Source organism: Canis lupus, chromosome 1 (genome assembly GCF_003254725.2).
Source record: "Canis lupus dingo isolate Sandy chromosome 1, ASM325472v2, whole genome shotgun sequence".
NCBI lineage: Eukaryota > Metazoa > Chordata > Mammalia > Carnivora > Canidae > Canis > Canis lupus.
Window position 1 is genome coordinate 110306767 of NC_064243.1, and position 27074 is coordinate 110333840.

Sequence of the window (27074 nt, forward strand, 5' to 3'; positions counted from 1 at the left end):
CTTAAAAGGGTGAATTTTAGGGGTGCCTGGGTGGCTCAGTCGGTTAAGCAACCCACTCTTGATTTCAGCTCAGGTCATGATGTCAGGGTTGTAAGATTGAGCCTTGTGTGGAGCTCCGTGCTGGGTGTGGAGTCATCTGCTTAAGATCTCTGTCTGCCCCACCACCACCACATACACAAAAGGGTGAATTTTATGGCATATGAATTATAACTCAATAAAAAATTAAATTAAAAAAAGAAGGGGAGATCTGATAGCTGTTACAGCCCACACCAGGTCAACTGGTTCCAGCCAGGAGCAACTTGCTTGCTGCCTTCAGATTACCATGGGTCCACGCTGACCTGGCCACACTGACCTGGCGAGGACAAAGCCTTCCCCTCCCTTCTTGGCCACTCAACCACTCATTGTCTGGCAAATCCAACCCTTGATCTGAGGCCTTCAGACCTTGGAATCTTAACCCCTGACCCACTTCTCCCAGCCTAAGTATCTATAAGGCCCTTACTGGGAGTGGGGGAGAAGCAGTGATCCTTGAACCCAGCCCTGACCCTAATCCCACAACAACCCCAACTTGTCTAGGCAAGTGATCCCTTGTCCCAGGCCTAACACCTGTGCCTGAGCCCCTGAAAGCCCACCTAAACCTAAAACTCAGCCTTAAAAATAACCCTAATCCTGCATCTAACTCCACCCAACCCCTAACCCATTCCTAGCCCCCACTTCACCCATCATATACATCCCCAACTTCCAATCTTTAGCTCTAATGTATCCCCATGTGCACATTTGGTTAATAAATCTTTACTGAGCATCTACTATGTGCCAGGCACACATCTAGGAATATAAAGATAAACAAGGTGACCAAAATCGGCTTTGACTTCACATTCCAGTGGGAGACTCAGAAACTCTACAAGGGAGACAGAGAAATCTTATCATTCAAATTGAGGAAGGTGATATAAAGGAATTGACAAATCAGAGCCAGTCCCTGGAGGAGAGAGGGGGTGGGGGGTGGGGGAAGAGAGCTTCTGCTGCTCAGGGAAGGTCTCCTTTGAGGAACGGATGCTGGAGCTGAGGCCAGGGCAGTGTCGAAGAGGGGGCCATGCGAGGACCTGGGGACGGGGCGTTTAGGCACCACAATTCCAAAGCCATGACCAGTGTCACCCCCTTTTGGCCTCTAATTCCAGCTTCTGGGCCAGCAGAACCCCCATCCATGTCATTACTCCAGAGCGAGGACCCCGAAGGAGAGCTCTGGGCCCGTATCCAGCGCTGCGTGTCTCCCCAGGGTGCTCAGGATGGTGTTGTCACCTTGGAAGGCGTGAAGAGCAGGCAGGAGGGGGGGCCGATTCCGGGTGGGGGTGAGGGTGGGGGCCCGACTCTGTGGCCTTGGCCTTCCCAGCCCAACACCAGCTTGGCCTAAAAGGGCAGACAGATAAAGAGTCCTTCCGGCCCCTGGCCCCAGAGAGGGAGGGGTTTCCTGACAGGAAATTGACCTCCTCTAACCCCCCCCTACCCACCCCCCCAAGTTCCAAGCTCTCAGCAGTTCTGGCCCAAGTGTCCTCAGGGCAGGACAGCAGTGCAGGGACAGAGGCACAGAGGCACTGACTAGGAGGTGAGTGCCCCCGAGGAGGGGGCGGGATCCACATGCCCCAGGCCTGGGCTCCCCCTGGATCTCAGCTGGACCAGAGGTGGTGAGAACACACGCCCTGAGGCCAGGAGAGGCTGGGGGGCGGGCAAAGAGAGAACGTGGGCCCGACCTCAGGAGGGTGCCAGCGGGAGGGCAGGAGGAGCTGGAAGTAGGAGGGGGGTTGGTGGGGGGGGACAATTTGGGGGCCCTGGGGATCCAGAGAAGCTTTGAAGACCGCAGGGAGAGCTTGGACCATCAAAGGAGAAGAGACATGAAGCACGGTTGTGTCCGATGCCTTCTGAGTTCAGGTGGGAAGATGGGCCAGAGAGGGATGGGTGCTTTGCTCCTTCCCCAAGAGATGGGGGCTTGGAGATGGGAAAGAAGACAGGGCTGGGATGGAGACGGAGCTGGAGATGGGGCTCAGAAGGAAGGTGTGCGTGGGCTTGAAACAGGCTGGGCTGGTGACAAGACTGTTTGGGGGCAAGGTCTGGATTGGGGTTGCATGGTCGGGGTCCAGCGTGGACACAGTTTGTAAGGGCTGCTTTCTGATACAGATTTGGGGACTGGAGGTACTGACTTCTGCAAACAGGGTCAGGCTGTTCCTCCATGGAGGGTTCAGGACTTTAGGGAAAGGCTGGCAATGAAGGAGGGGGGGGAGGGGGAGGAGCCGGAGCCCAGAGAGGAAAGCTGGTGGCCAAGACATCCTGTGGGAGGTCGGGAGGCTGGGGGCTCCAGGGATGCCTCGGAAGTGAGTCAGGGGGCCGGGCACTGGGGGCAGTTGAGGAGGCTGGAAGGGGCAGGATGTCGGAGCCAGTTTGCAGAGGCGGCTGTTGGAGCCAGGAAGGGGAAAGACAGAGGGGGCCAGTTTTCAGAAGATGTTGCAATGGGGTCTGGGGATGTTGGGAATGGCTTGGGGGTGGGTTAGGGGATCCAGTTTGGGGATGGATGTGGGAGCCAATGAGGAGTGGCAAATCCAGTTGGGGTACTGTTGACATCCCATTAGAGGGGAAGTTGAACCCCCTGTTTTGAGGGAGAGGTGCAGTTTTTTTGGGGGGAGGTGATGGAGGCAGTTCTGGGGGATGGGATGAAGCATGGAGAAGCCTGTTTGGAAAATGAAAGATGGAGAATTAGAGGGTGACGTGTGTGTGTGCGTGTGTGTGTGTGTGTGTGTGTGTGTGTGTGCATGGGGGGGCCAGTATTGATTGCCCACAACCATGGGGGCTCCAGGCAAGGGTTGCCATGGAGACTGCCTCCCTGGGGGACAGGGGACCATGAAGACCGGGAAGGGACTTGAAGAACAGCAGCGGAGGTCCAGAGGCTGAAGTCAGGGAGGAAAGAAGGGGGTCTCCACCATGAATGGAGATGCTCATGCCCACGGCCCAGCCACCTCAGGGCTCTGTGAGCATCGGCCTCCTTCCAGATGCTCCACACCCCCGCACAGCTGCCCCTTCACCTGCTTGGGACCTGTCCCAGGTCCAAACAACCTAGCAACAGGAGAACGTGTGAACGTCTGACAGATGACAGAGTTTTGCCACAGCCACACAGTGGAATAGTATGCAACGCTTAAGAAAAATCAACCAGGGCCACGGAGATAGGCGTGGAAACATCTCACAAGTATGTGAGCCAAAAAACAACCAGCAAACAGCAAGTTGCAGGATACGCAGGGCACGGTAGCATTTCTAGGGAGTTTGAAGCCACGTAAAACAATACATGATTCCTGGCTGCAAGTCTGTGTTGGCAGAGTAAATGTCTGCGTGGATGGGGAGATGCACATGCTGGATGCTGCAGGATGCTGCATTCCTTGGGGGAAGGCTAGAGCAAGCAGGGCCAGGGGGACAGTCGGGGTGGGGTGGGGTGGGTGCGTCTGTAATGCCGGATTCTTTTTTTTTTTTTTTTTTAAGATTTTATTTATTTATTCCTGAGAGACACACACACGCAGAGAGGCAGAGACACAGGCAGAGGGAGACGCAGGCTCACTGCAGGGACCCCGATGTGGGACTTGATCCCAGGACCCCAGGATCATGCCCTGGGCCGAAGGCAGACACTCAACCGTTGAGCCACCCAGGTTCCCCTATAATGCTTGATTCTTAAACAAACAAAGAAACAAACCTGAACCAAGTAGAGCGAATGTTTGCATTAGATGCTAAGATTGGAGGCACAAGAGGTGTTTGTTTTCTAAATTTTTCTGAATTTCTGAATATTTGAACTATTTCATCATTTTAAAAAGCACCCTTCCATGGTTCCCCAGTGTCTTCGGGAAAAAGCCCAAGTCCCTCCTCATGGCCCTGCGAGGCCTTGCATGGCCTGCTCTTTACTGACCTCTCCAGCTTGACTCCTCCTCACCCACGAGGAATGAGGTCCTTCCCTCCTTCGTTTCCTGTTTAGCACCCATTCATTTCCTGAGCGCCTGCCCTGGGAGCTGGGGACACTGCAGTGACTGCAACAGCCTGACCCTGTCCTCTCAGGGCTTCACAGTCCAGTGGGGGGGGGAGGCACAGACTCACCCCCAGACAGTGACAAGTCAGAGTGGGCAGGGTTGGGATGGGGGAAATTCTGAGGGGGGCAACTTGACCCAGCCTGGGCATCAGGGAGGACTTCTGGGAGGAGGGGGATTTGGGGCTGTGTCCTAAAGCATGAGTGGAGCAGGGGGAACAGGTTTCCCTGTAGAAGGATCAACAAATGCTGACACGCAGAGGAGCCTGCAGTGAGAAGCACAGCTGGCAGGTGAAGGCAGTCGAATTTTGTCCCCAGGGCACTGGGGACCCATGCAAGGTTAAAAGAAAGAAAGGAGCAGGTCTGTGCTTTAAGGAGGCCCTCAAACGTGGGCTGGGGTGGGGGTGGGGGGGCAAGAGGAGCTCAGACACCCGAGAGGAAGTGAGGAAGCTGGAGGGCACTTGGATTGGGGCAGGGGGCCATGGAAAGGGAGGAGATGAAGGATTTAGGAGATGGGATTAACAGAATTTGGGAGACTTCAAGCCCCAAGAGGGCAAGAACGGATCTGCCTTGGCCACCGCTGTGTCCCCAGTGCCTGCACCGGGCAAATACCTAGTAAGGTTTTGTTTTGTGTTGTTTTGTTTTTGGAGGGCGGGGAGGGTAGTAAAATATACAGAACATAAAATTCACTTTATGAGCCACTTTAAAGCATACAATTCAGTGGCATCTGGTACATTCGCAAGGCTGTCAACCATCACCACTATGTAGTTCCAGAACATTTTCATTTCCCAAAAGGAAACCCGTCCCCAATCCCCAGTGCCCCCTCTCCCAGTCCCTGGCCACCCCTCATCTCCTTTCTGTCTCTATGGATTTATCCTGTTCTGGACATTTCCCAGGAAAGTTTTGCTCAAGGAATGAACAGGGTAGGGTGGAGGTGACAGGTGTGCGGACTGGACAGGGGAGATGAGGCAGGTGCCCAGGTGTGTGACTGGCTGACCGGGTACATGGTGGGGCCTGAGTCCCCACTCAGCCTCTGGCCTTCGCTGGCTGTGCCAGCTTGGGAAGGACACTTCTCCTCTGTCAGCTTGCTTCCTTGTGGAGTACGAGGGTCTACAAAGATGATGAACCCTCCAGGCAGGTGTAAGGCAGGAAAAGGGTCTGAATGGCAATGCTTGGGGGGAAAAGAACCCCAGCCCCAGAATCGACAGGTCTGGGTGTGAATGACAGCATCATCCCTGAATCACTGGGGGACCTTGGGCAACATCTGCAAAATGGACATAATGTAGCCCTAACCTCATGGGATCCGTGAGTGCCTAGACCAGGGCCTGGCACGCAGGGGCATTATCGTCGGTCATCAACACCACTACTGCTGTCGACCCCACTGATGGTCCCTTATGTTCTCCCCAGGTCCCTGCCTGCCAAAATGCCCATCCTGAAGAGTCTAGGGGTGGCCGACTCTAAGGTGCCCCGGGCAGGGACCCTGCCCCTGAGGTCCTCCCGAAACCCCTTTGAGGAAGTTCCAGGACTGGAAGAAGAGGAGGTTGGGGAGCTGGGGACCCTGCCCAATGGAACGTCTTGTCGCCGCCGGGCCACTCTGGAGAAGCTGGCTGGCCTGTCCCCCTTCCGGTTGGGCTGGACCCCTGGCAGGCGGGTAGGCAGCCCCGGAGATGGGCCGCCCCGCTCTTTCCTGGGCCGCATGCTGACGCCAGGGATACGCAGGAGCTCTGCAGATTTTGGCCTCCTGGCCAGGCTTCAGGGGACCCGAGCCCAGGGCGACGAGGAGGCGGCCGGGGAGGCTGTCCGGAGACTGGCCTTCCTGAGACTGGGACGCGGGCCCAAGCCCCACCGTGCGTCACTGGCTGAGAGGGTGGTGCCCGCAGGCGAGGCGGCCCCTGAGCCCCCGCCCAAGGTCCCTGAGCCCCCAAAGATGAAGGAGCCTCTGTCAGGTGAGTCAGGAGCCCCTGCCCAGCCCCGGCCTCCTCCTGTGACCCCATCTCTGCACACTTCTCCAACCTTTGTCTGTCCACATCCCACCGCACCCTGCAGTCCTTATCTCCATCACGAAGCCAGCTCCAGCTCCACACCCACCCCCAATCCATCCCCCCTCCACCCACCACCGTGTCCTGTGATAAGTGAATCACTAACTTTGGTCCCAATCCCCAATTCCCTCCCTACCTCCAATCTTTTTCCTATTTATTTATTTATTTATTTATTTATTATTTATTTCCAATTTTTAAAATTTTTTTTTAATTTTTTTATTTATTTATGATAGTCACACAGAGAGAAAGAGAGAGAGGCAGAGACATAGGCAGAGGGAGAAGCAGGCTCCATGCACCGGGAGCCCGATGTGGGATTCGATCCCGGGTCTCCAGGATCACGCCCTGGGCCAAAGGCAGGCGCCAAACCGCTGCGCCACCCAGGGATCCCTTATTTCCAATTTTAACCCTCCTACCCTCCCTCCCTTCAAATTCAACCACTATCCCATCTCCTTTCAAAGTATCCACATCCAACCTTGACCTTCTGCCTCCCCCTAACCCCCAGACCCTGCCTACTTCCCATCCCCAGCCCCAACACTGGCCCCAGATTGCAAAGACCACCTCTACCTCCTCCTTCACCCTAATCTCTCCTTTTCCATCCCACTCTGGACCCCAGCCCTAACTCCATCCCACTCCCAAACCCCCAGCCTCTACCCACTGTCCAAGCTTCATCTCAAACTCACCACCGTGGCCAGTGCCTACCTTCTACCTGCGTCTACTGACTGTGTCCCCGACGGCCTGTGTTCTTCGGTTCCCTTGGGTGCCGTAGTAATGGAATCCCACAAACCAGGCGGCTTAAACTATAGACACCTATTCTCTCCGTGCTGGAGGCTAGAAGTCTGAAACCAAGGTGTCGGCAGGGCCACGCATCCTTGGAAACTCAGAGGGGAATCCTTCCTCATTTCTTCCTGCACCTGATGCTTTGCCAGCCATCCTCGGAGTTCCCTGGGTCCTGGCCACCTCACTCCTGTTGTCACCACGCGGCCTCCTCGCTGTGACTTCACATTATCTTCCCTCTGTGTGAGTCTCTGTGTCCAAGTCTTCCCTTTGTATAACACCAGTCATGGGACACCTGGGTGGCTCAGTGGTTGAGCATCTATCTGCCTTCAGCTCAGGTGGTGATCCTGGGGTCCTGGGATCGAGTTCTGCATCAGGCTCCCTGCAGGGAGCCTGCTTTTCTCCCCCTGCCTATGTCTCTGCCTCTCTCTCTCTCTCTCTCTTTGTGTGTCTCTCACGAATAAATAAATAAAATCTTAAAAAAAAAAAAAACACCAGTCATAGTGGATTAGAACCTACCCTATGACCTCATTGTAACTTGATTACCTCTGCAAGGACCCTGTCTCCAGATAAGATCCCATTCTGAGGTTGTGGGGGTTAGGACTTCACACATCTTTTTTCTTGGTGGGGGAGGTGGGGTGGGGTACAAATCAACTTAAGACACCCCCCCACCTGTATATTCACCCCAAACTACTCCAAGCCCCAGTGTGATGCCTTTTTGGTTTGTACCTCAAACTAATTCCAACTCCATCAGCCATCTCCACCTTGGGACACATACACATGCTTATTCCCAACCCATTTCTTGTCTAAAGGCAATTTTTGGGCAGCCCCAGTGGCCAAGCGGTTTAGCACCACCTTCAGCCGGGAGTGTGATCCTGGAGACCCAGGACCGTGTCTCTACCTCTCTCTCTCTCTCTCTGTATCTGTCATGAATAAATCAAATCTTAAAAAAATAATAATAATAAAGGCAATTTTTAATCAGCACTGTGCCCAATGTTGGGACAACCGCCTGCCAGACCCTCAACCACTGAGCCACCCAGGTGTCCCTGCCCCCTTCACTCTTTTTTTTTTTTTTTAAGATTTTATTTATTGATTGATGAGAGACCGAGAGAGAGGCAGAGACACAGGCAGAGGGAGAAGCAGGCTCCGTGCAGGGAGCCTGATGCAGGACTTGATCCCAGGACCCCGGGATCACGACCTGAGCCAAAGGCAGACACCCAACCACTGAGCCACCCAGGTGTCTCTTCCCCCTTCGTTCTTAATCCCATCTCCACCTGGACCCTGAGTCTGCGTCTGAACCCCCATTCCCAACCTCCACCCACGTTCCCAGCCCCAACTAATGTCCACATTGCATCTTCAAATTCACATCCATCTCCACCTGTTTTCCATCCTCAATTGTCACTTAACTCCACTTCCACCCTCATCTCCGCACCCCACAAAACGCAGATGTCCTTCTCAACTCCTTTCCTGTCCCCTCTACAGATGTCACCCCAAACTCATCTTCACCCCTTCCAGCGGTCCCCAACCCTGGCTCCATCCCCCTTCTCACTCCTAGCCACCCACCCCCACCCCCACCCCACCCCCGGGCGTGCTGCCTCAGTGGTGGGGACTTCAGGAAAGCCTCTTCTGAGTATCCTCTACATCCTGGCCAGAGGCTATTTCAGCACCAGCTCCCTAGGGACTGGGAGGGCACTTCGGTGAGGTGAGGAGGGGGTGACTGGAGCCCCCGCCTTCTGGAAACGGATGGGCAGAAATAGCGCTGGCCAGGAAACAGTTTTTCTGCCAGGGAGGAAGTGGAGGGGGGTGGAGGTGTCGGGGTAACCCTGGGCCACCAGGACCCTCCCTTTGCCTTCACTCACAGCAACCCCATGGGGCTGTGTCTTGGGGAGTCTGAACTCAGAGTGCCAGATCACCCCCCCAGAAGACCCCATCTCTAGTCTGGCTAACCTCTCCCCACCTCCAAGCCTCCACCTTGCCCCCTGATCCACTGCTTCTCTCCACCCTCTCCCCCTACCTGGCTCAGGCTGGCTTTACCCCAGCCCTCCCATTGCCCGGATCCCTTTCTGTAGCTCTGATGGACTTTTCCTGTCCTCACCCTCCAAATATCCTGACCCCTTTCCATATCATAACCCACTCCCCAATACCTTCTGTCCTCCCCTGTGCCCTGACCCTCTCCCTTCTGCCTCAATCCCTTACCCCCATTTCCCCTGACTCCCCATCCTCCCCCCCTCTCCCCATCCTCTTGCTAGTCTCCTAATGATGCTCTGGTCCTTTGACTAGCTTCCCTTATCCCGACACCTATCCCACTGCCTACCACCCTCCGCCATCCCTAACCCTCTCCTGTCCCCTCCCTCAGGTCCTGGCCCTCTCGCTCCCCAACTCACCGTCCCCTCTCTCCCCCGCACCCCCTCCCCTTTCCTACCCCTCTCTGGCCTTCCTGTCCCCCACCCTCGTCACCCTCCACCCCTGGGTCCCCCTTTCCCTCCTCCCTCCCTCCCTCACCGACCCTTCTCTCCGCCCGATCCCGTGAAGCGTTCCCGACTCCTTCCTGGGCCGTCACCTCCCCCTTCCCATCCTCCCGGCCAGCCACCCCCCACCCCCACTCTCGCGCCACCGGTTTGCCTCCCCCTGACCTCCCGCTCTGCCCCCACAGTGCTGGAGATCCTGAGCCTGATCCAGCAGCGCGAGCTCGCCCGAGCCGACGAGCACATCTTGGAGCTGGAGGCCGAGGAGCTGGCGTCGTCGGGGGGCGGCGCGCCCGGGCCTCCCGCGGCCGAGGGCGCGGGCGGCGGCCGCCGGGCGCGGGACGTGGCGCTGCTCTACGAGGCCCTGCAGCGCGAGCTGTGGGCGCTGGTGCGCGAGACGCTGGCGGGCCCCGGGCCGGGCGCGGGCGCCGGGGCGGGCGCCGTGGCGCAGCTGGGCCAGGTGCTGCTGCAGGAGGAGGCGGCCGACGGGCGCCGGGGGCCCGGGGCGGCCCGCAAGCTGCGCGTCCGCTGGGCCGAGGCGGTGGGGCGCGCGGCGCGGGAACGCCTGGAGGCGGCGGCGCCCGGGGCGCCCGGGGGCCTGGCGGGGCAGCTGGAGGCGCTGCGGGCGCGGCTGCTGGAGGATATGGGCGTCGTGCGGGGCCGCCTGGCGCCCGCCTACCCCGCCGGCCTGGGCGCCTTCGGCGTCTACCTGCGCGGCTACCACGGCGCGCTGGCCGAGTGGCTCGGGGCCGCCGCCCGCCGGAGGCTGCCGCTGGGCGACCGCTACGCGCTGCTGCACTGGCACAACCAGGTGTACCCCAGGTGAGGCGGGGCCGGCTGTCCCCGGGTCGCCCAGAACCCCGCCACCCACGCGCACGCTCCCGCACCCAAGCACGCGCTCCCGCACCTCTTCAGATGCTAAGTAAGCACCCTGGACCGTTGACCCTTCCGGTCCTCCTCGGTCCTCGGCACTGGTGACACTGAACGCTCTCCCCCTGCCCGCGCTAGAACCGTAGCCACGTCGGTCCTTCCAGTGTTAAAACCTCAGCACCTTCCAGTCTGAGAACCCAAGGACCTCAGCATCGTCAACACTTCCACCCTTGGACGCGTGGCACCGCCCACCCTTCCAGTCCCAGAATCACTAGTGATCTCTCCAGATCGCGAACCTTTCCATGGTGGAAAGGTTCTATGACGCCCCTAGAACCTTAGCACCGTGGCCCTTTCCAGTCCTAGAACTTCAGCACCATTCCACTCCTGCATCCGTAACAGGTGGATCCTTCCTTTCCTCAGCACTGTGACATTCACAATCTGAGCATCTGAGCGCTCTCCACGCTCTCCACCCGTTTGTGCTAGACCTTTAGCAACATCAGTCCTCCCAGTTCTAAAACCTGAGCACCCCCAGCCCGAGGACCTCAGCATCTCAACACTTGGAATCACAGCGCTGCTCACCCTTCCTAGAATCTAAGCATCGTTGATCTTCTTGTTCTAGAAGTCTTGCCTTGTTATCTTTTCATTCTTAAAATCTTGGCACCACTGACCCTTCCAAGCCTAGAACCTTCACATCATTGACAAACTCCCAGAATCTTAGCAACCTGACCATTGACCCCTGCAATCTTAGAACCTTAACACCTCCCACTCTTCCAGACTTAGAACCTGTTAGCACCAAAGGCCCTTCCAGTTCTAAAATCTCAGCACCATTGACCCTTTCAGCCCTAGAAGGTCAGTGCTGTGGATCCCTCCAGGCCTAGAACCGTAATATCATTGACACTTATACTGTTAGAATCTCAGTACTGTTCATCCTTCTGGTCCTAGAGTTTAGCACTGCTGATCATTCCCATCCTAGAATCTTGGTACCATTGACTCTTCCAGTCCTAGAACCTTAATACCACTGATTCTTAAATACTAAAACCTTAGTACCATCATCCCTAAAATTTTGGCATAGTTGACCCTCAGAATTCTAGAACCCTTTCACTGCTTTCCTTAGGTCCTAGGACATTATCACTGTTGATTCTTCCAATCTTAGAACTTAAGCATCAACACTTTCAATCCTAGAACCTTAGTACCAATGAGATTTCAAATCCTAAGCCTTAGCCTTATCCCCTCTTTAGAGCCTAGAACTTTGATACTTTGGATCCTTCCAGTGTTGGGACTGTAAGACTCTTGGTCCCTTGAATTCTAAGTTTATAATCTTAGCATTTAGAACCTCAGCACCATTGATGGTCCCAGTCCTAACATCTCCAAATTCTTGAGGCTTTGGATCCTTTGGATCCATTCCTGTGGCCAGGGGATGGACTATGATTAGCCATGACTGAATCACCTATGCACTCCAGGGAAAAGGGAGCTGACCACACCCAAACTACATGTTGGCCAGCGAGAGGAGTGGGTGGTTCCTCAAACAAAATCATCATGGTGTCACTTAGAAGAACGGGAAACAAACAGCTAGTGACATCGGACCTCCTAGATCCCCTTTGGGAATACGTGTTAAGGACACTCTCACACCACCTATGAGAGATGGAGGCAGGACAGGGAGTCTGGAAAGCTTCCTGGAATAGCAGGACAGGAGTAGGAAGATGGTGCTTGTGGCTGAGAAGATGCCATGAGCAAAAGCTTGGGATGTGTGTGGGTGGGGTGGGGGATGGGGGGTGATGGTATCACCCAGGCCAGGTGTGCAAGACTGTAGCATCGGGGAGTGAGGGCTGGACTGGGGAAGCCTCCAAGGCCAGGTGAGGTGGTAGGGACGAGATGTGGAGGCGGAAGGGAGCTTCCATCTGATGAAGCTGATCTTGGGTGAGATCTTGCGTGCCAGACCATTCAAGCCTGGACTTGACCCCTGCAAGTCTTGCCCGGACACCATTCATCAGGGAGCTGACTCAGAGAACTGGAGCCAGGGGCGCGACAATTCCAGAGACTTCCTTTGAGGGATGAGCAAAGCTGGCCTCTAGAGAGGAAGGGAGTGGCCCAGGGTCAGAAACACACTGGGTGTAAAGAGGTAGGGGTAGGAGGGGGTTCAGCTGCCCAGATCCCTTTCTCACAGACCTCCTTGTCTCTCGCCCCCCTTCCCAGAGAGGTCCTAGGGCTGGTGGACCTGGTTGCCCTGGAGAATGGAGAGCTCGGGCCCCTGCTGTCTCCTGGCACCCTGCGGGGCTTGGAGGATGAATGTGTCACAGACGTTAAGGTACTGGGGGTGTGGGAGCGGAGACACTCTGCAGGGAGAGAGTGGTCATGCTGGGCTTGGGGGCCTCCCCTCTCTCCCTTCCGCTACTCTCATTCCCTTTTTCCCTCTGTGGGGACTTCTGAGCTCGGCCCAAAAGACACAGAAATGTCAGCCCATACTGATCACTCTGTCTTAGGTTCAGTGTTATTACCCAAGCACCCAGCCAGGCAGAGGGACCATCAGTAAAGGTTCGATACATTCCCATACTTCCAATCACGGAGCAAGAGGCAGTCACAGAAGCTCAGCTCACAGTCCCAGAGATTCGGCATCAAAGCCATCTCTGCACATAAGCGAGGCAGATAGTCAGCATGGTTAGTAACTGGCCAGGCACAGGCACCAGTCAGCAGAGTGGCCCGGCCATGAACACCCAGCCTGGCCACGGGGCTGCTTCCCACCTGAATGCCAGCCCTGCCTCGGCCGTTGAAATTACAATCTTTGTAACCTAAGAGCCCAGAATCTTAGACTCCCAACACACCTAGAGTCTCAGATTCATTGAAGGGAGCACTGGACCAGAGGGTCAGAGATGCATAAACCTTAGCATCCCAGACCCTTGGCATTCTGGAATTACAGAATCTGACTCTCTTGAGCAAATTGTTTTGCAGAATCTGGGGAGCGGAGCCTTAGGACCGTCAAATAATGAGAGACAAGACCCTCAAACTCTCTGGCTATCAAAGGGAGGAAGCTTAAAACTACAGACTCTTAATATCAAGCTGCAAATCATGGACTTAGGGATGCAAGAGGCTGGGGAGGTTTTCTGGTCCAGCTTCTCTCCTTAGGGTAACCTTGAGAAGCTTAGGGGTAGAACCCAGACCTGCTTGAGGCTAAGGTGTGGGGACCATAGAGGGGGGGAAAGGAGGGAGAGGCTCCCGGGCTCCCCTGACTCCTGCCTTTCCCCCCACCTTCCCACGCCAGGCTCAGACACGAGCAGCCCTCCTTCGAGTGCTGCAGGAGAATGAGGAGCACTGGGCGAGGACGGAGGACCGGCCCAGCAGCCTGGCACAGGACGTGTGTGAGGTAGGGGGTAGCGGGAGGAGGAGAGTCAGCAGAACAGTGCCCCGGGGAGGGGAAAGCAGGACCTCCCCCCTCCTCACCTCTTCTCCTCTCCATGGACCACGCAGCTGCTAGAAGAGCATACAGAGCGAGCACCCCGCATCAGCCAGGAGTTTGGGGAGCGGATGGCCCACTGCTGCTTGGGGGGGCTAGCAGAATTCCTGCAGAGGTAATGGAGGGTTGGGGCAGGGGTGCAGGGCTGGGGTGGAGGCATCAGTACCCAGGATCCAACAGAGAGAGGAGGGAAGATAGGAAACCGAGGATGGATGGGCAGGGGCCTGTCGGTGAGGATCACAGGCTTTGCGGGGCTGAGTGCCCAGCAGGAGACCCCCTCCAGCTGCGCCCCATCTGTCATACACCCTCCCTTTCTCCTGTCCCCAGCTTCCAGCAGCGGGTGGAGCGATTCCATGAGAATCCAGGAGTTCGGGAGCTGCTACCTGACACCTACATCAGCAGGACCATCTCCCTGGTCAACTGTGGGCCCCCCCTGAGGTGAGAGCACCCCGTGTGTGGGGGACAGGGCCAGTCACCATGACCAGCTGAACTGGGATGCCCAGATCCCGGGTGGGGCATCACAGAGCTGGTCCAGAGCGAAAGGCACATGGGGCCTTGGAAGCAGAAAACCCTGGGAGTCCTAAAAAGAACCTCAGCATCACAGAGCGCTAGAATTACTGAGTGATCGAAACACTGGAGTGTTGTAATTATAGAAACCTTAGAAGCCAGATTCAAACACTCTAGGAATTACAGATTTTTTTTTGCCTTTTTATCTTCCTTTCCTTTTTTTTATTAAGTAATTTTTAATGCATTTACATGGTTCAAAATTCTAGATACAATGGGGCGTGCAGTGAAAAGTCTCCCTCCAACATGCTCCCCAACTTCCTTATTGCTAGAGCCTGCCATGTCTCTGCTGGGGCATTTGATATATTTACCCGTAAATATGTGTAAATAAGTGTATGTGTGCATATGCATACTTCATGCATATGCATATCTTGTGCATATTCATATGCATATTTCATATGCACATTCCATACAGACACAAGTAAATATATTTCACTGTGTGCATACATATTATTCTTTTTCCTTTAAAAAAAACCCCACAAGTGGTAAGAATGTTGGACACACTTTTGTGCCTTTCCCCTTAACAGCTTGGAGATCTTTCTGTCAGCACGTGGCGTTCCCACACTCCCTTGTAAGATCTGAACTGTAGTCCACTGAGCAGATATACCGTCGTGTATTCAATGTGGAGACTCTCGGCTCCACCCTTTCTAGAGCAAAATCTGGTACACCTGTCAATCCCACAAACGTGGGGACTCTGGGGGACACATGCCCAGAAGGGGGCCTCGCTGGGATTTGGGCAGAAAATGCCAAATCGCCCTTTTTCTTCATGATGACGGGTCATCATGAAGAAAAAATGGGAAGGGTAGGATTTTAGAATTATAGGTGTTTCGAATCACATTCCACGGAGCTTCCACGTCCCACCCACCCCCGCTCAGCCTCCCAGGCATCCCTTGATATTTCTTAGCCCCCAGACTCTCCCCAGAACTCCTGACTTTTCCCAGCTCCCCATCTGACCCATCACCCCTGTGCTTACAAAATAGAGTCCATCTAAGGAGGGAGCGAGGTCCAGGCAATTGAGCTGAATATTGGGGCTCCTTGACTTTGGCTCCTCCGATCCCCACAGGGCTCTGGCAGAGCGCCTGGCCCGGGTGGGCCCTCCCGAAAGTGAGCCGGCCCGGGAAGCAGCAGCCAGCGCTCTGGACCGCGTGACCCGGCTCTGCCACCGAGTCCTGGCTGACCTGCTATTCCAGGAGCTGCAGGTGAGTGAGGCGGGGTGTGTGTGTGTGTGTGTGTGTGTGTGTGTGTGTGTGAGAAGGGGGCAGCCGGGACAGGGGAGCATCCTGCCAACCGGCAGGTCCTTTCAGCCCAGGACTCAGTGTTCTTCGGGAAGCAGGCAGGGGTGGGGGTAATAGCCTGTTTGGGTCATGGGGGGGGTAAAGGAGGGTGCAGGAAGGAAGACAGGGGAGGATATGGTCAAGGGGAAGATGGAGAGCCAAGGGGCCTTGGGGATTGGGTGGGGCCCCTCCCCACTGAGGCCCCCCAAATCCCTGCCCAGCCTCTCCTAGATCCCTGCACCCTGCTGACCTCTGGGCTCCTGTGGGACCCCAGAGGGGGCTGGAGTCAGAAGAGGTGTATGAGAGTATGTGGGGAGAGTGGTGGGAGTACCTGTGAGTGAGCCCGAGGGGTGCATATCCCTGGTTGTAATGCAGGCTCATTCATGTTGTCCAACCCAGCTCACTCAGAGCAAGAGCCAAAGCCCTTGTGGTGGATGGATGGAGGCCCTGGATGATCTGACCCTCCCCTCTCTGACCTCGCCTCCCCCCACCTGCCTCCTCCCGCCATACCAGCCCCCTTGCTCTTCCTTAAACTCACCACACACAGTTCAGTACCTTTGCACCTGCTGTTCCCTTTGTTTGGACCACTCTCCCCACCTCCAGTAGCCACGTCGCTACCCTCTCACCTCTTTCAAGTCTTGACTCAGATGTCACCTTCTCGGTGAGACCTCCTCGGGCTGCCCTATTTAAAACAGAATCCCCAAGAGGAGACTCCCTTCCCCTTCCCCACTCCCTGCTGTTTTTCTCCAAGTACTTACAGCCACCTGCAGTCCTACGGCCTTTGCTTCAACACCCCCCCCCCCCCCCCAGCCAGCTCCATCCACTGGAATGTGAGCTTCTCAAGGGCAAGGTTTGTCGGAATGTTTCTAAAATAACTTTTTATTATGGAAAATTTCAAACGTACACAAAAGTAAGCAGAATGACAGAATGACCTCCTGGTGGACCAGCTCCAGCAAATATCAACTCCTGGCCAATTTTGTTTCACCTTTCCCCCACCCCCTGCGCCCTCCCCATCCCTGACATCCTGTCATCATCCATCAACACTTCAGTCTGCATCTCCAAAAGATAAGAAAGTCTTTGTAAATGAACATAACCACAGTGCCTTTTCATACCAAACAAAGGGAGCGATAATTCCTTAATATCAGCAAATATCAGACCGGTAATCAGATCCCCATCCCCACCCCGACCTGTTTAGGATTATCAAATATTTGAAGTTTTGTTCGTCTCATTCTGCTCTGTGTCCCGGAGCATCCCCAAGTGTCCCCAGCCACCCACCCCTGGCTGAGCCACAGGAAGAGTGTTTGTTGAATGACTACATGGATAGGTGTGTGCATGAAAGTGAGTCGGAGGTTATGGGGTTGCCGAGAAGGGGATGCAGTCTACATTCCAGGCCTGGCTGCACTTTTTCCAAATAGGGGGACCTGAGCAAGTTACTTGTCCTCTCGGGGTGTCTGTTTGCTCATCTGGAAAATGGGCACAGGAATTCCAGGCTTCTCGGGTGGCTGTGAGGAAGCAACGGGATCGTGTGGCTGTACAGTGCTTAGCTCCCTCTCAGCCCACGGGTACTGGCTGAAATCTTCCTAAAAATACAGAGTTTATAGAAACAGTGACATGCCCGGAGCCAGGTGCTGCAGCGAGAGCATCAGCTCATTTAATTCACACCCACTTTTCAACAAAAGGCCCTATTCGGGGAGGTTCAGACACCTGGGCTAGCAGGCTACTGTAGGAATGAGAGCAGGACTGGGGTGCAGGGTAGAGAGGGATCTGACCTTCTTCAGACCCGCCCCCCCCCCCCCCCCCCCCCCCCCCCGCCTCACATTCACCCCCTTACTGCCCCAGATCCATTTCAGGGACAGACCCAGTGCCCTTCCCACCTCTTGGATCACATCCAGGTGCCTCCCTCCTCCACCCCCACAGAAATCCTAGGAATTCTACTCCTTGGGCTCTGCTTTCCCCCTCCTCACCCCTCTTACCCACTTCTTTCTCCTTTTCCCCTCCTTCCGGTCCCTCCTCCCCATTTCTACCTCTGCCTGGCCCCTCCCATCAGGATCTCGGTAAAGTATAAGCCTGACCCTCTCCCTCTGTCTTCAAGTTATTAATAATTTTGAATAAGGGCATTCCGTTTTCGTGTTGCACTGGGCCCCACAAATTATTGTATAGATGGTCTTGTCAGCCACTTGGACCCTCTTTCTGACCCTCTGACAGGCAAACCCATCCGAGCAGCCTTCACGCTGGCTCTTCACGCTAATTGAGCCACTCTCTTCATCATCCCTAGCCGGGCTAGCCACACCATCCTTCCGCCCAAGCTCTGGTGCCCCTCCTCCAGGAAGCCCTCCTGGACTCTCTGTGCTGACCCAGGCAACTCCTCTGGGCTTCCTAAAACTCCCGGGTTCCCTCCTCCCAGCCCCCACCACTCTGGGTCCATCAGTGGGGAATGGTCGGTCTCCCTCCCTGGACTGTGCGCCCCAGGAGGGCACAGCTCAGCAGTGGTTCAGCTCTCCTCTGCTGAACTGGTAAGTGGAGAAAGAGGGTGGAAGGGAGGAGAGCTGCAACCATCCCCCCATGCTGTCCCCCCCAGCCCTACTTCAACAAGTTGATGCGCAGGAAGTGGCTGAACAGCCCGGAGGCCCTGGATGGCATCGTGGGCACGCTGGGCGCTCAGGCCCTGGCGCTGCGCAGGATGCAGGATGAGCCCTACCAGGTGCGCGGGCTTGTCGCGGGCGGGAGAGCGCGGGGAGCGGGAGCGCTCTGCAGGGGGAGACCCCTTCCAGGTGCCGGGCGCTCTCTCAAGGCGAGATAGGCGGCGCTCTGCGTGGGGTCTGCGGGGAGGCAGATCGGCGGGTACAGGGGTGGAGAGTGGGGCGCATACAGGGTCGGGGGGGGGCCTCTGGGAGGTGGAACTCCCGGAGAGTGGGGAGAGGACTGGGGTGGGGCAGCCTTTGGGGGCCGGCAGGGGATGTCGGCGAGCTGATTAGGGGGCAGAGGAGGGGATCATCCGCAGGACAGAGGTCACCCACCCGTTGGGAGTCGGGAGGGCTACTTGGGGGGGGCGCTGGGGGCGACCAAGAGGCCTGGCGCCCTGTGGGCGGGGTAGGGGGTTCCGGCGGGGGTGCCGGGAGTGGGAGCGGGGAGGGGGTCGCCGGCGGCTCACTGGCTCTCGCGTCTCCCCCGGTCCCCAGGCGCTGGTGGCCGAGCTGCACCGGCGGGCGCTGGTGGAGTACGTGCGGCCCCTGCTCCGCGGGCGCCTGCGCTGCCGCTCGGCACGGACCCGCAGCCGCGTGGCCGGGAGGCTCCGGGAGGACGCGGCGCAGCTGCAGCGGCTGTTCCGGCGGCTGGTCAGTGCGGCCCGGGGGCGGGGGGCTCCCGAGAACCCCTGGACCCGATAGCGGGGGGGCGGGGCATTAGCGTCGGGCCTTCTCCCAACTTTCAGTCAACAGGGACACTTCGATCCTGGCCTCCCTCCGCGCGTAAAAGTCGGTTGCTTGCGGGCCGAGCTCGCCTCCCGGCGCAAACCGGCTTCGGGCTCCCTACACCTGGCGGTGGGGATTCATTGGATCCGTTCAGTCCTGTGAAGTGCTTAGGACCCTACCCGGCGCCCAGCGAGCGCTCCGTAAACAGGAGCCGTTCTCCTGAGCACAGATAGGAGCCAAATGCAACAGAAACCCAAGAATTTAAAACGACCAACTTTTATTTCTACCCAATCGTAATCCTCAGGACAGGAAGGGCTTCGCTCGGCCGCGAAGTTTCCAGGATTTTCTAGTCTGCACTACTTGGAATTGCGGGGGTGGGGTGGGGGCGGCCAAGGGTGTCTCATTTTATTGAGAACGCAGGGAGACCTGTCGTCCAAGCAATCCGGTGTCCCCGGAGGGTTACGTTTTGCAAACAAGACTAGGTTTTGAAGGGTGTCCCCGAGCCCCCAAATTATCCGCAAAACTGAGTATAGATAAATTTCGATTGGGGTTTTTTTTTTTTTTTTCCTTCAAGTTTTCAAAGCTTCCAGGTCCTTCCCAAACCCTCTGATCCCAGTCTGTCCTCTGCCCGGCTTCACCGAGAAAACCGAGGCCCAGAGGGGTGTGGTGTAGGAGGAGGGGGACCTGGGGCCCGAGTGTGAGCTGGGGCCTTCCCCTGCAGGAGTCCCAGGCTTCGTGGCTGGACGCCGTGGTGCCTCATCTGGCCGAAGTCCTGCAGCTGGAAGACACGCCCAGCATCCAGGTGGAGGTGGGGGTGCTGGTGCGGGACTACCCAGACATCAGGTGAGCGCCCCCCGCCCCCGCCCCGAGCCGGCCCCTCGCCGCCCGCCCCGCCCGCGCCACCAGGCCGAGGACTCCCGGCCTTGGCATCCGTCCCGGCGTTTCCTGCTCTTGGGCGAGGGAGGGAGGCGGCGAGCGTGTCTGACGGCCGTTTCCTGCTGGAACCAGGGCATTATTAATACGATTTCCCTCCTTCTGCCGCCGCCGCCGCCACCAGGGCTCGCAAACAAACAGGCAGTCACAGGAAGCCCAGGGCAGGGGGGCGCGGGGCCGCCGGCGGCAGGAAGGGCCGGCCCAGCCCGGGAGCCGCGGGGGACACGGGGACACGCACGGGCACACGGGCGCACACGCACTGGGACAGCTGCAGGCGCCGCTCAGATCCTGGCGGACCATTTCCTTTGTGTGGGACCCTCTGCGGGCCGCTTCCGTGGGGATCACGGCACCCTTTTCGTAGGATCATTGGGGGATTTTGCATCGTGCGTCACAGCAGCATTACCCTCGTCATCCACGGTGACAGGCGTACCAATACCAAGGCCTGTGTATTGAGTCCTTATGTCAGACCTGAGAAAGCATGTTATCCACCCACACTCTATAAGTAAGACCTATAATGAAAGTTATTTTAGAAAATTATATGCAAGTAAAAGGCAGTGCTGTTCTAAATGCTTAGCATCATCTGAGGCAGGCAGGAATTAAGTAGATTACCCTAAATGTCACAGCTAGCAAGTGGCAAAGCTGGGACTTGAACCGGGGCAGCAGGCTGCCTCTAAAGCCGGTGCACTTGATCACCCCCTCCACCCCCACCCCACCCGTGAGGGAAATGTGGATGGTGGTGGCAGTCCTGCAGCACTCTGCATACTCGGACTGAGGCACCAGTAGGGTTTATAGGCTCCAGGGTTGAGGATTTGGGACTGAGGGTGAGGATTCTGGAACCATTCCAGGATGGACAGTTCTGACTCTGAGATGTGGAGGACTTTGTCCTTGGGAAGGCACAGAGCCCTGGAGTGCATGGAGGGTGGGAGTCCCAGCATTCCTCCTGGATTGGGGTTTCTGATTTGGGATCTGTCCTTGAACGTGAAGCTGTTTGAAAGCTCTCAAGCTTTTGGAGTGGTTCCAAAGCCAACTTTGGGGCTGGGTCTTGGAGCTTGTGTGAGCTGGAAGGTTCCTAAGTCACATTTTTGGATGAGCAAACATTGGAGCCGTCGTGATTCCAAACCAGGGGTGTGGGGAAGTGAAGACTCTGAGCTGCTGTTGAAGGAAGCAGTGAAGGCCACAGGGCTGTGTTTGAAATGAAGGTTCTGGAAATGACTGTTAGGTTTAGGATCTTGAGACCCGAGAGCTGTTGCTGAGATGCCTCTCTTGGATTTAAGGGCAAGGGTTGTAAAATAGAGTTAGTTTTGGGACAAATTTCTGGTTGAGGTAAAGCCTCCCCCCCCCCATTAATTTTAGTTCTGGAGTGGAACTTTGGCTGAGCAGGGTTCTGGGAATGGTGTGTGTGTTGGGGTGTGTGTGTGGGTGAAGTGAGTCTTCCAAGGGGATGAAGGTTCTCTCATGGGTGGGCTCTGGATTGAGAGATTTTGAGTTAGTTTTGGATATGGGGCAGTGGAACTACATTGGTGGAGAAGCTTCTAGACCTTGCCTCGGAGGTGAGGGGTGAGGTGAGGGTTCAGATGGGAGTGCGGGTGAGCCCTCCTGGGCAGCCTCTGAGGGACAGTGGGGACTGTTGGAGGTGCAAGTGAAGACAAAGTTAGGGTTGCAGCTGATTCCAGAGCCTATGCAGGTATGAGGGGACCAGAGGGAAGTCCAGGGGCTTCCTTTTGAGCTGAGCTGGGGCTGAAGATTGAAGGTTAATCGGGAGCTAAGACCAGGGTGAAAAGGAAGACTCCTGTGCTGGGTGTGGAGGTGAGGGGTCTGGAATCAGTCATGAGTGGAAGGGTTTGGAAATGGTTGGCAGAGGGTTCCAGAGGGCGTGCTGGTGGAGGAGGGTTTGGGAGGACTAGAAATGGGGAGGGCCTGGGAGAGGGGAGGGCTGGGGGTTGCGGGTCTGGGGAAGGGACCTCGGAGCCGGGCATAGAGGCTCCAGAGCTAAGGCAGGTTGTGGGACGGATGGGGAACAGGGGGGTTCACAGATGGGCTGCTGCGTCTGCGTCTGGCGCGGAGAAGCCCATGCACCTGTCCCTTCTCTCCCCAGGCGGAAGCACGTGGCGGCCCTCCTCGACATCCGCGGCCTGCACAACACAGCCGCCCGCCAGGAGATCCTGGCCGTGGCCCGGGACCTGGAACTGTCGGAGGGGGGAGCCCTGCCACCCCCTCGGGACCGCGCCTTCTTCTCCGACATCTCCGTGCCCCGCCCACCCTTCTGCCTAGGCCTCCCTCCCTTCCCGGGCCGCCTTCCCCTCGGCCGGCTGGCCAGGCCTGGTTTGGCCTGTCTGCCCCGGCTTCGGCCTCCGTCCCCATCGCGGCCCCCCAGCCAACGCTGAGACTCTAGCAGCCCCCCGCCTCACGGCCCCCCATCTTTGCTGCTGACAAACCATCCTCCTGTATGGCCCCTTCTTGACTCCCTGCCTGGGACCGCAGATCCTCCTATTCCCCTCCCCTGCCCCCGGGATGGAAAGATCCTTGGTCTTCTGGGCCACCCCTACACTCCTGTGGCGAAGAGAAACAGGCCGGAGGGAGCAAGGACTTTCCCAAGGCCACGAAGCTCATTCCCAGCACCAGCTCCCGGCCCAGTGTGTGGTGGGTGGCGTTCTGGAAGGCTCTACAGAAGTATCCCAGGCTCCCCTCCCTTCCCCCTCACCTCAAGGTCTGGCCCCAGTCCAACGTATTAAGGAATGTACGATACTTAGAATAAAGAGGTTTCTATTTAACACAAGGAAGGGCTGAGTCCCCAGTGTGTGGGGGAGGAAGGACCGGGGGCAGGGCCCAGGGCCAAGGGCTTCTCACACGCCCCAAGGCTGGGCTGGGGTCCAACTCCTGGGCAGGGCAGTGGGAGGCTGAGGGAGGCCCTGCAGGCCAGCAGTAGGCAAGCCATCCCACTTACCCCGAGTCCCCAGGCCGCAGGACTCCAGGGCAGGCCCTTGGCCATTCTCAGCCAGAGTCCCTCCATCCCAAACGTGCCTCTCCTTCGCTTCTGAGCCTGGTGGCTCCACCTTGGCACCCCCCCCCCCCCATCCATCCTTAGCGGGAAGCTGTGTCAAGAGAGGAAGGAGGTTGGGGGCAGGGCCGACGGCATCCAGGGCGCCCTCCTGGGTTGATGCAGGAAAATCTCAGGGTGGGAAACATTCTAGCCTCTCACCCCCAGCCCCACCGGATCCTGGTCCCCACGGAGACCTTGAGGTCACCTCCCTGCTGACCCCTGCCCCTCCGGCCTGGTTGGACAGCCTATGATGGATATTTCCTGGTGTGTGTGTTTCTCTGAGAATTGGGAAGGAGGAGGCAGCCAGGGGTCAGCTTTGGGGCTGGGGATGGAACCTCACCCACGTGTGAACTCAGGAAGGTGGGGACTCAGGACTCTTGGAGCCTTGGGGCTGTGTGATGTTGGGCAGGAAGCTGCCCCTCTCTGGGGAACTGCGTAACCTCTCTTTGCCCGGGACAAGGTGAGATGTCCAGAGGACGTACCCCCCTCACTTCCACTCCTAAGAGGACGCTTTCGATGTCCCTTATGTATGAGACAGGGGTTGAGGAGTTAACGACAGGTTGCGGTGTGTGGGCAGTTCGTGAAGGACGTGTGAGCCTCAGCGTGGCAGTGTTCTTTCCAGATTTGGGTCCCCCATTTGAAGCAGCTTTACGGAAATAGGATTTGCATGCCAGACAGTTCAATCCTTGAAAGGTTCGATTCAGTCACCCTTGGTATATTCGCCAAGTTGTGCAACCAGCACCACAGTCAATTTTAGAACTGTCATCACCCCCAAAAGAAACCCTGTACCTCTTAGCTGCCTCTCCCCCTCAGGTCCTGGTGATGGCTAGTCTTTGTAGATTTGCCTATTTTGGGCATTTCATTTAAATGGGATCACAGATGGGATGCCTGGGTGGCTCAGTGGTTTAGCGCCTGCCTTTGGCTCAGGGTGTGATCCCAGAATCCTGGGATCGAGTCCCGCATCGGGCTCCCTGCATGGAGCCTGCTTCTCCCTCTGCCTGTGTCTCTGCCTCTCTGTGTGTGTCTCATGAATAAATAAGTAAAATCCTTAAAATAAATAAATAGGATCACAGAATATGTGGGGGTGTGTGTGTGTAACACTTAACATGAGATCTGCCTTCCTAACACATTTTTAAAAAAAGATTTTATGTGGGGCAGCCCAGGTGGCTCAGCGGTTTAGCACCGCCTTTGGCCCAGGGCCTGATCCTGGAGACCCAAGATCGAGTCCCACGTCGGGCTCCCTGCATGGAGCCTGCTTCTCCCTCTGCCTGTGTCTCTCATGAATAAATAAATAAAATCCTTAAAAAAAAAAAAGATTTTATGTATCTCCAGGATCACGCCCTGAGCTGAAGGCAGATGCTCAACTGCTGAGCCACCCAGGTGACCCTACGCTATTTTTTTTTTTTAAAGATCTTATTTATTTATTCATTGTCACTAAGCAGGGAGCCTGATGCAGGACTCAGTCCCAGGACCACGGGATCATGACCTGGGCCCAAGGCAGACACTCAACCACTGAGCCACCTTGGCATCCCTTAAAACATTAAAAAAGTTTTATTTATTTTATTAATCTCAACACCCCACGTGGGGCTCAAACTCACGGCCCCACGATCAAGAGTCACGTGCTCCTCTGACTGAGTCAGTCTAAGTGTACAATACAGCATCGTTAGCTCCAGACACAACATCCTACCGCAGATCTCTGGAGCTCACCCAGGCTGCTGACCAACTTTATCTCCAATAAACACCTCCCCTTAGCCCCCCCGCCACCCCCCGTCCTGGGATCACCATCCTATCCTCTGCTTCTGTGAGTTTTTTAGAGAGCTCAGAGAAGTGGAATCGTGCAGTCTGTCCTACCGTGACTGGTGGGTTTCACTTAGCATAACGTCTTCCAGGTCCATCCATATGGTCACAGACGGTTAGGATTTCCTTTTCTGAAGCCTAAATATTATTCCATTGCGTGGCTAGACCATGTTTTCTTTATCTGTTCATCTGTGGATGGACGTGGGGGCTCTTGCAATAGTTTGGCTATTAGTGAATAAACATGTGGTCTTTAATGTCTCTCTTCTTTCACTTGGCACAGATATGTTCCAGGTTCAGCCACATTGTGGCTTGTGTCAGTATGTCCTTCCTTTTTTTTACTGTTGAATAGTATTGCAGGTGCATGTGTGCACCACATTCTATTTACCCGTGTATCAGCTGAGGGATGTTTACGTTGTCTCTACTCTTTGGTTGTTATGGTACGCCACTTTTTTCTAGATAGCAAACAGCTGTTTGGTTCCCTGAGCAGCTCTGACCTTACTCTGACCTCTGAGCCTCAGTTTCCATTTTTGTAAAATGGGGGGGGGGGAAGGTCCTAATGGCTGCATTAATTCAGTGTCTACTGCATGCCAAGTCCCATGCTCCTGAGGATTCACTCATGCCCCTTCTCAACAAACATGCAGGTTTGGAAACAGAGTGGGAAGGAATGTGGTCAGAGTCATCACCCAGCCAGTATACCCTGCCTGTATACCCCAGCCTTGGACAACAGCCACTCCTCTGAGCAAGGTAGCTGGGAGGGCACAGCAAGGCAGTCCCTGGTGAGGCATTTGGGCCAGGTCCTGACTCATGGAAAGTGCTAGGAAAATACTAGCTGTTTGGACTCAGATGGAGGTATATTGAGGATGGAGGTCATAATCTCAGGATCCTGGGATGGAGCTGTGTCAGGCTCTCTGCTCAGCGGGGAGCCTGCTTCTCCCTCTCCCTCTGCCTGCAGCCTCCCCCTGCTTGTGCTATCTGTCAAATTAATTAATTAATTAATTTTAAAAAATCTTTTAAAAATTCCTTCTCTCCCTTTCTCCCTTTCCCCCTCCCTCTCCCTCCCCATCTCCAAAAGAAAAAAGAGAGAGAGAGAAAGAAAGAAAGAAGAAAGAAAGAAAGAAAGAAAGAAAGAAAGAAAGAAAAGAAAGAAAGAAAAGAAAGAAAGGAAAAAGGAGAAGCTCCTTGAGTGTGGCCCAAATGTGCAGCATCCCATGGCATTATCCTCTGGCTCTGGGAGAAGGAACTATTTATCTCAGGCAGAAAGCAGACTCAGAAGGTTAGGTACCAGCTAGGAAAAAGTATGTTAGAGGCAGTGGCTGAGATTTTAACTCCATACAGGTAGATTTCAAGAGCTCCTAGCCACTATCCATGAGGCCCCTTGTATGCCAGGCCAAGCATGTGCCTAATTGTGCCTGCACCTTGCTTCCTGGAACCAGGTCACCCTCCCCCACTACTCCCAGGAGATGGATCGTGTCACCGTCCCTGATGTACTCATGAGATTCCCAATCCCTGACAGTCACTCTATCTGGTCACACAGCCAGGAAGTGGCCAAGCAGCCTTGTCACTGGAGATAAAAAGAGAGGAGCTGGACAGGGAGAAGAGTCTTCATATGGGCCATGGTCACATGAAAATCCCTTCTAGTCCTGGTTTGGTGAGAGTTTTGGGGGGTGGAATGGGAGATAAAATGTGCTTGATGCTTTTTCTGTTTCTTGAATTGTAATCCAATTATTTTCTTCTTTATTCTGTGGGATAGATTACTTGGATTAATTTTTTGACTGTTAATAGATCAGATGGACTTTGCCTAAATTAAAAACTTTTGGGCAGCCCTGGTGGCGTGGCGGTTTAGCGCCGCCTGCAGCCTGGGGTGTGATCCTGGAGACCCTGGATCGAGTCCCATGTCAGGCTTCCTATAGGGGACCTGCTTCTCCCTCTGCCTGTGTCTCTGCCTCTCTCTCTGTGTGTGTCTCTATGAATAAATAAACAAAATCTTAAAAAAAAACTTTTGTGGATCAAAGGATACTATCAAGAGAGTAATACTTGATACAAAGATACAAAGATACTATCAAGAGAGACACCCCATAGAATGGAAGAAAATATTCGCAAATGATTCATGTGAGAGGGGGAGTCATATCCAGAATATAAAAAGAACTCCTTGGGGCGCCTGAGTGGCTCAATCAGTTAAGCACTTGACTCTTGATCTCCACTTGGGTCTTGATCTCAAGATTGTGAGTTCAAACCCTGCACTGGGCTCCACACTGGGCTTGGAGTCTACATAAACACACACACACACACACACACACACACACACACACACACGCCTATTATTCAAAAACAAAATAACTGATAACCTGATTAAAAAATGGGCAAGGCACTTTAAAAGATATTTCTTTTTTTAAAGATTTTATTTATTTATTCATG

The 27074-nt window shown here is 55.5% G+C and overlaps 1 protein-coding gene across 4 annotated transcripts; it reads left to right on the forward strand.

The window, feature by feature from the left end:
- Window positions 1–1515: 1515 nt before the first annotated feature.
- On the forward strand, window positions 1516–22598 carry EXOC3L2 (exocyst complex component 3 like 2). Of its 4 annotated transcripts, none has more exons than XM_025424659.3 (12): window positions 1516–1597; window positions 5453–5991; window positions 9512–10145; window positions 12387–12498; window positions 13450–13551; window positions 13656–13756; window positions 13969–14079; window positions 15269–15404; window positions 18058–18180; window positions 18659–18814; window positions 19611–19732; window positions 21918–22598. In XM_025424659.3, exons 2-12 carry the CDS (start codon window positions 5469–5471, stop codon window positions 22204–22206), a joined length of 2409 nt encoding a protein of 802 aa, XP_025280444.1. In that variant the 5' UTR covers window positions 1516–1597; window positions 5453–5468; the 3' UTR covers window positions 22207–22598. The 4 variants fall into 4 exon arrangements, with proteins under 4 accessions (XP_025280444.1, XP_035568382.1, XP_025280443.1 ...); XM_035712489.2 differs by having other exon boundaries at window positions 1540–1676; XM_025424658.2 differs by lacking the exon at window positions 1516–1597 and adding an exon at window positions 1786–1920.
- The last annotated feature ends 4476 nt before the right edge of the window (window positions 22599–27074 follow it).

Coding starts and splice junctions, on each gene's coding strand:
- EXOC3L2 (XM_035712489.2), top strand. CDS start 1,630: ATGCCCCAGGCCTGGGCTCCCCCTGGATCTCAGCTGGACCAGAGGTG. Junction 5,992..9,511: donor GATGAAGGAGCCTCTGTCAG/GTGAGTCAGGAG, acceptor CTGCCCCCACAG/TGCTGGAGATCCTGAGCCTG. Junction 13,552..13,655: donor TGGCACAGGACGTGTGTGAG/GTAGGGGGTAGC, acceptor TGGACCACGCAG/CTGCTAGAAGAGCATACAGA.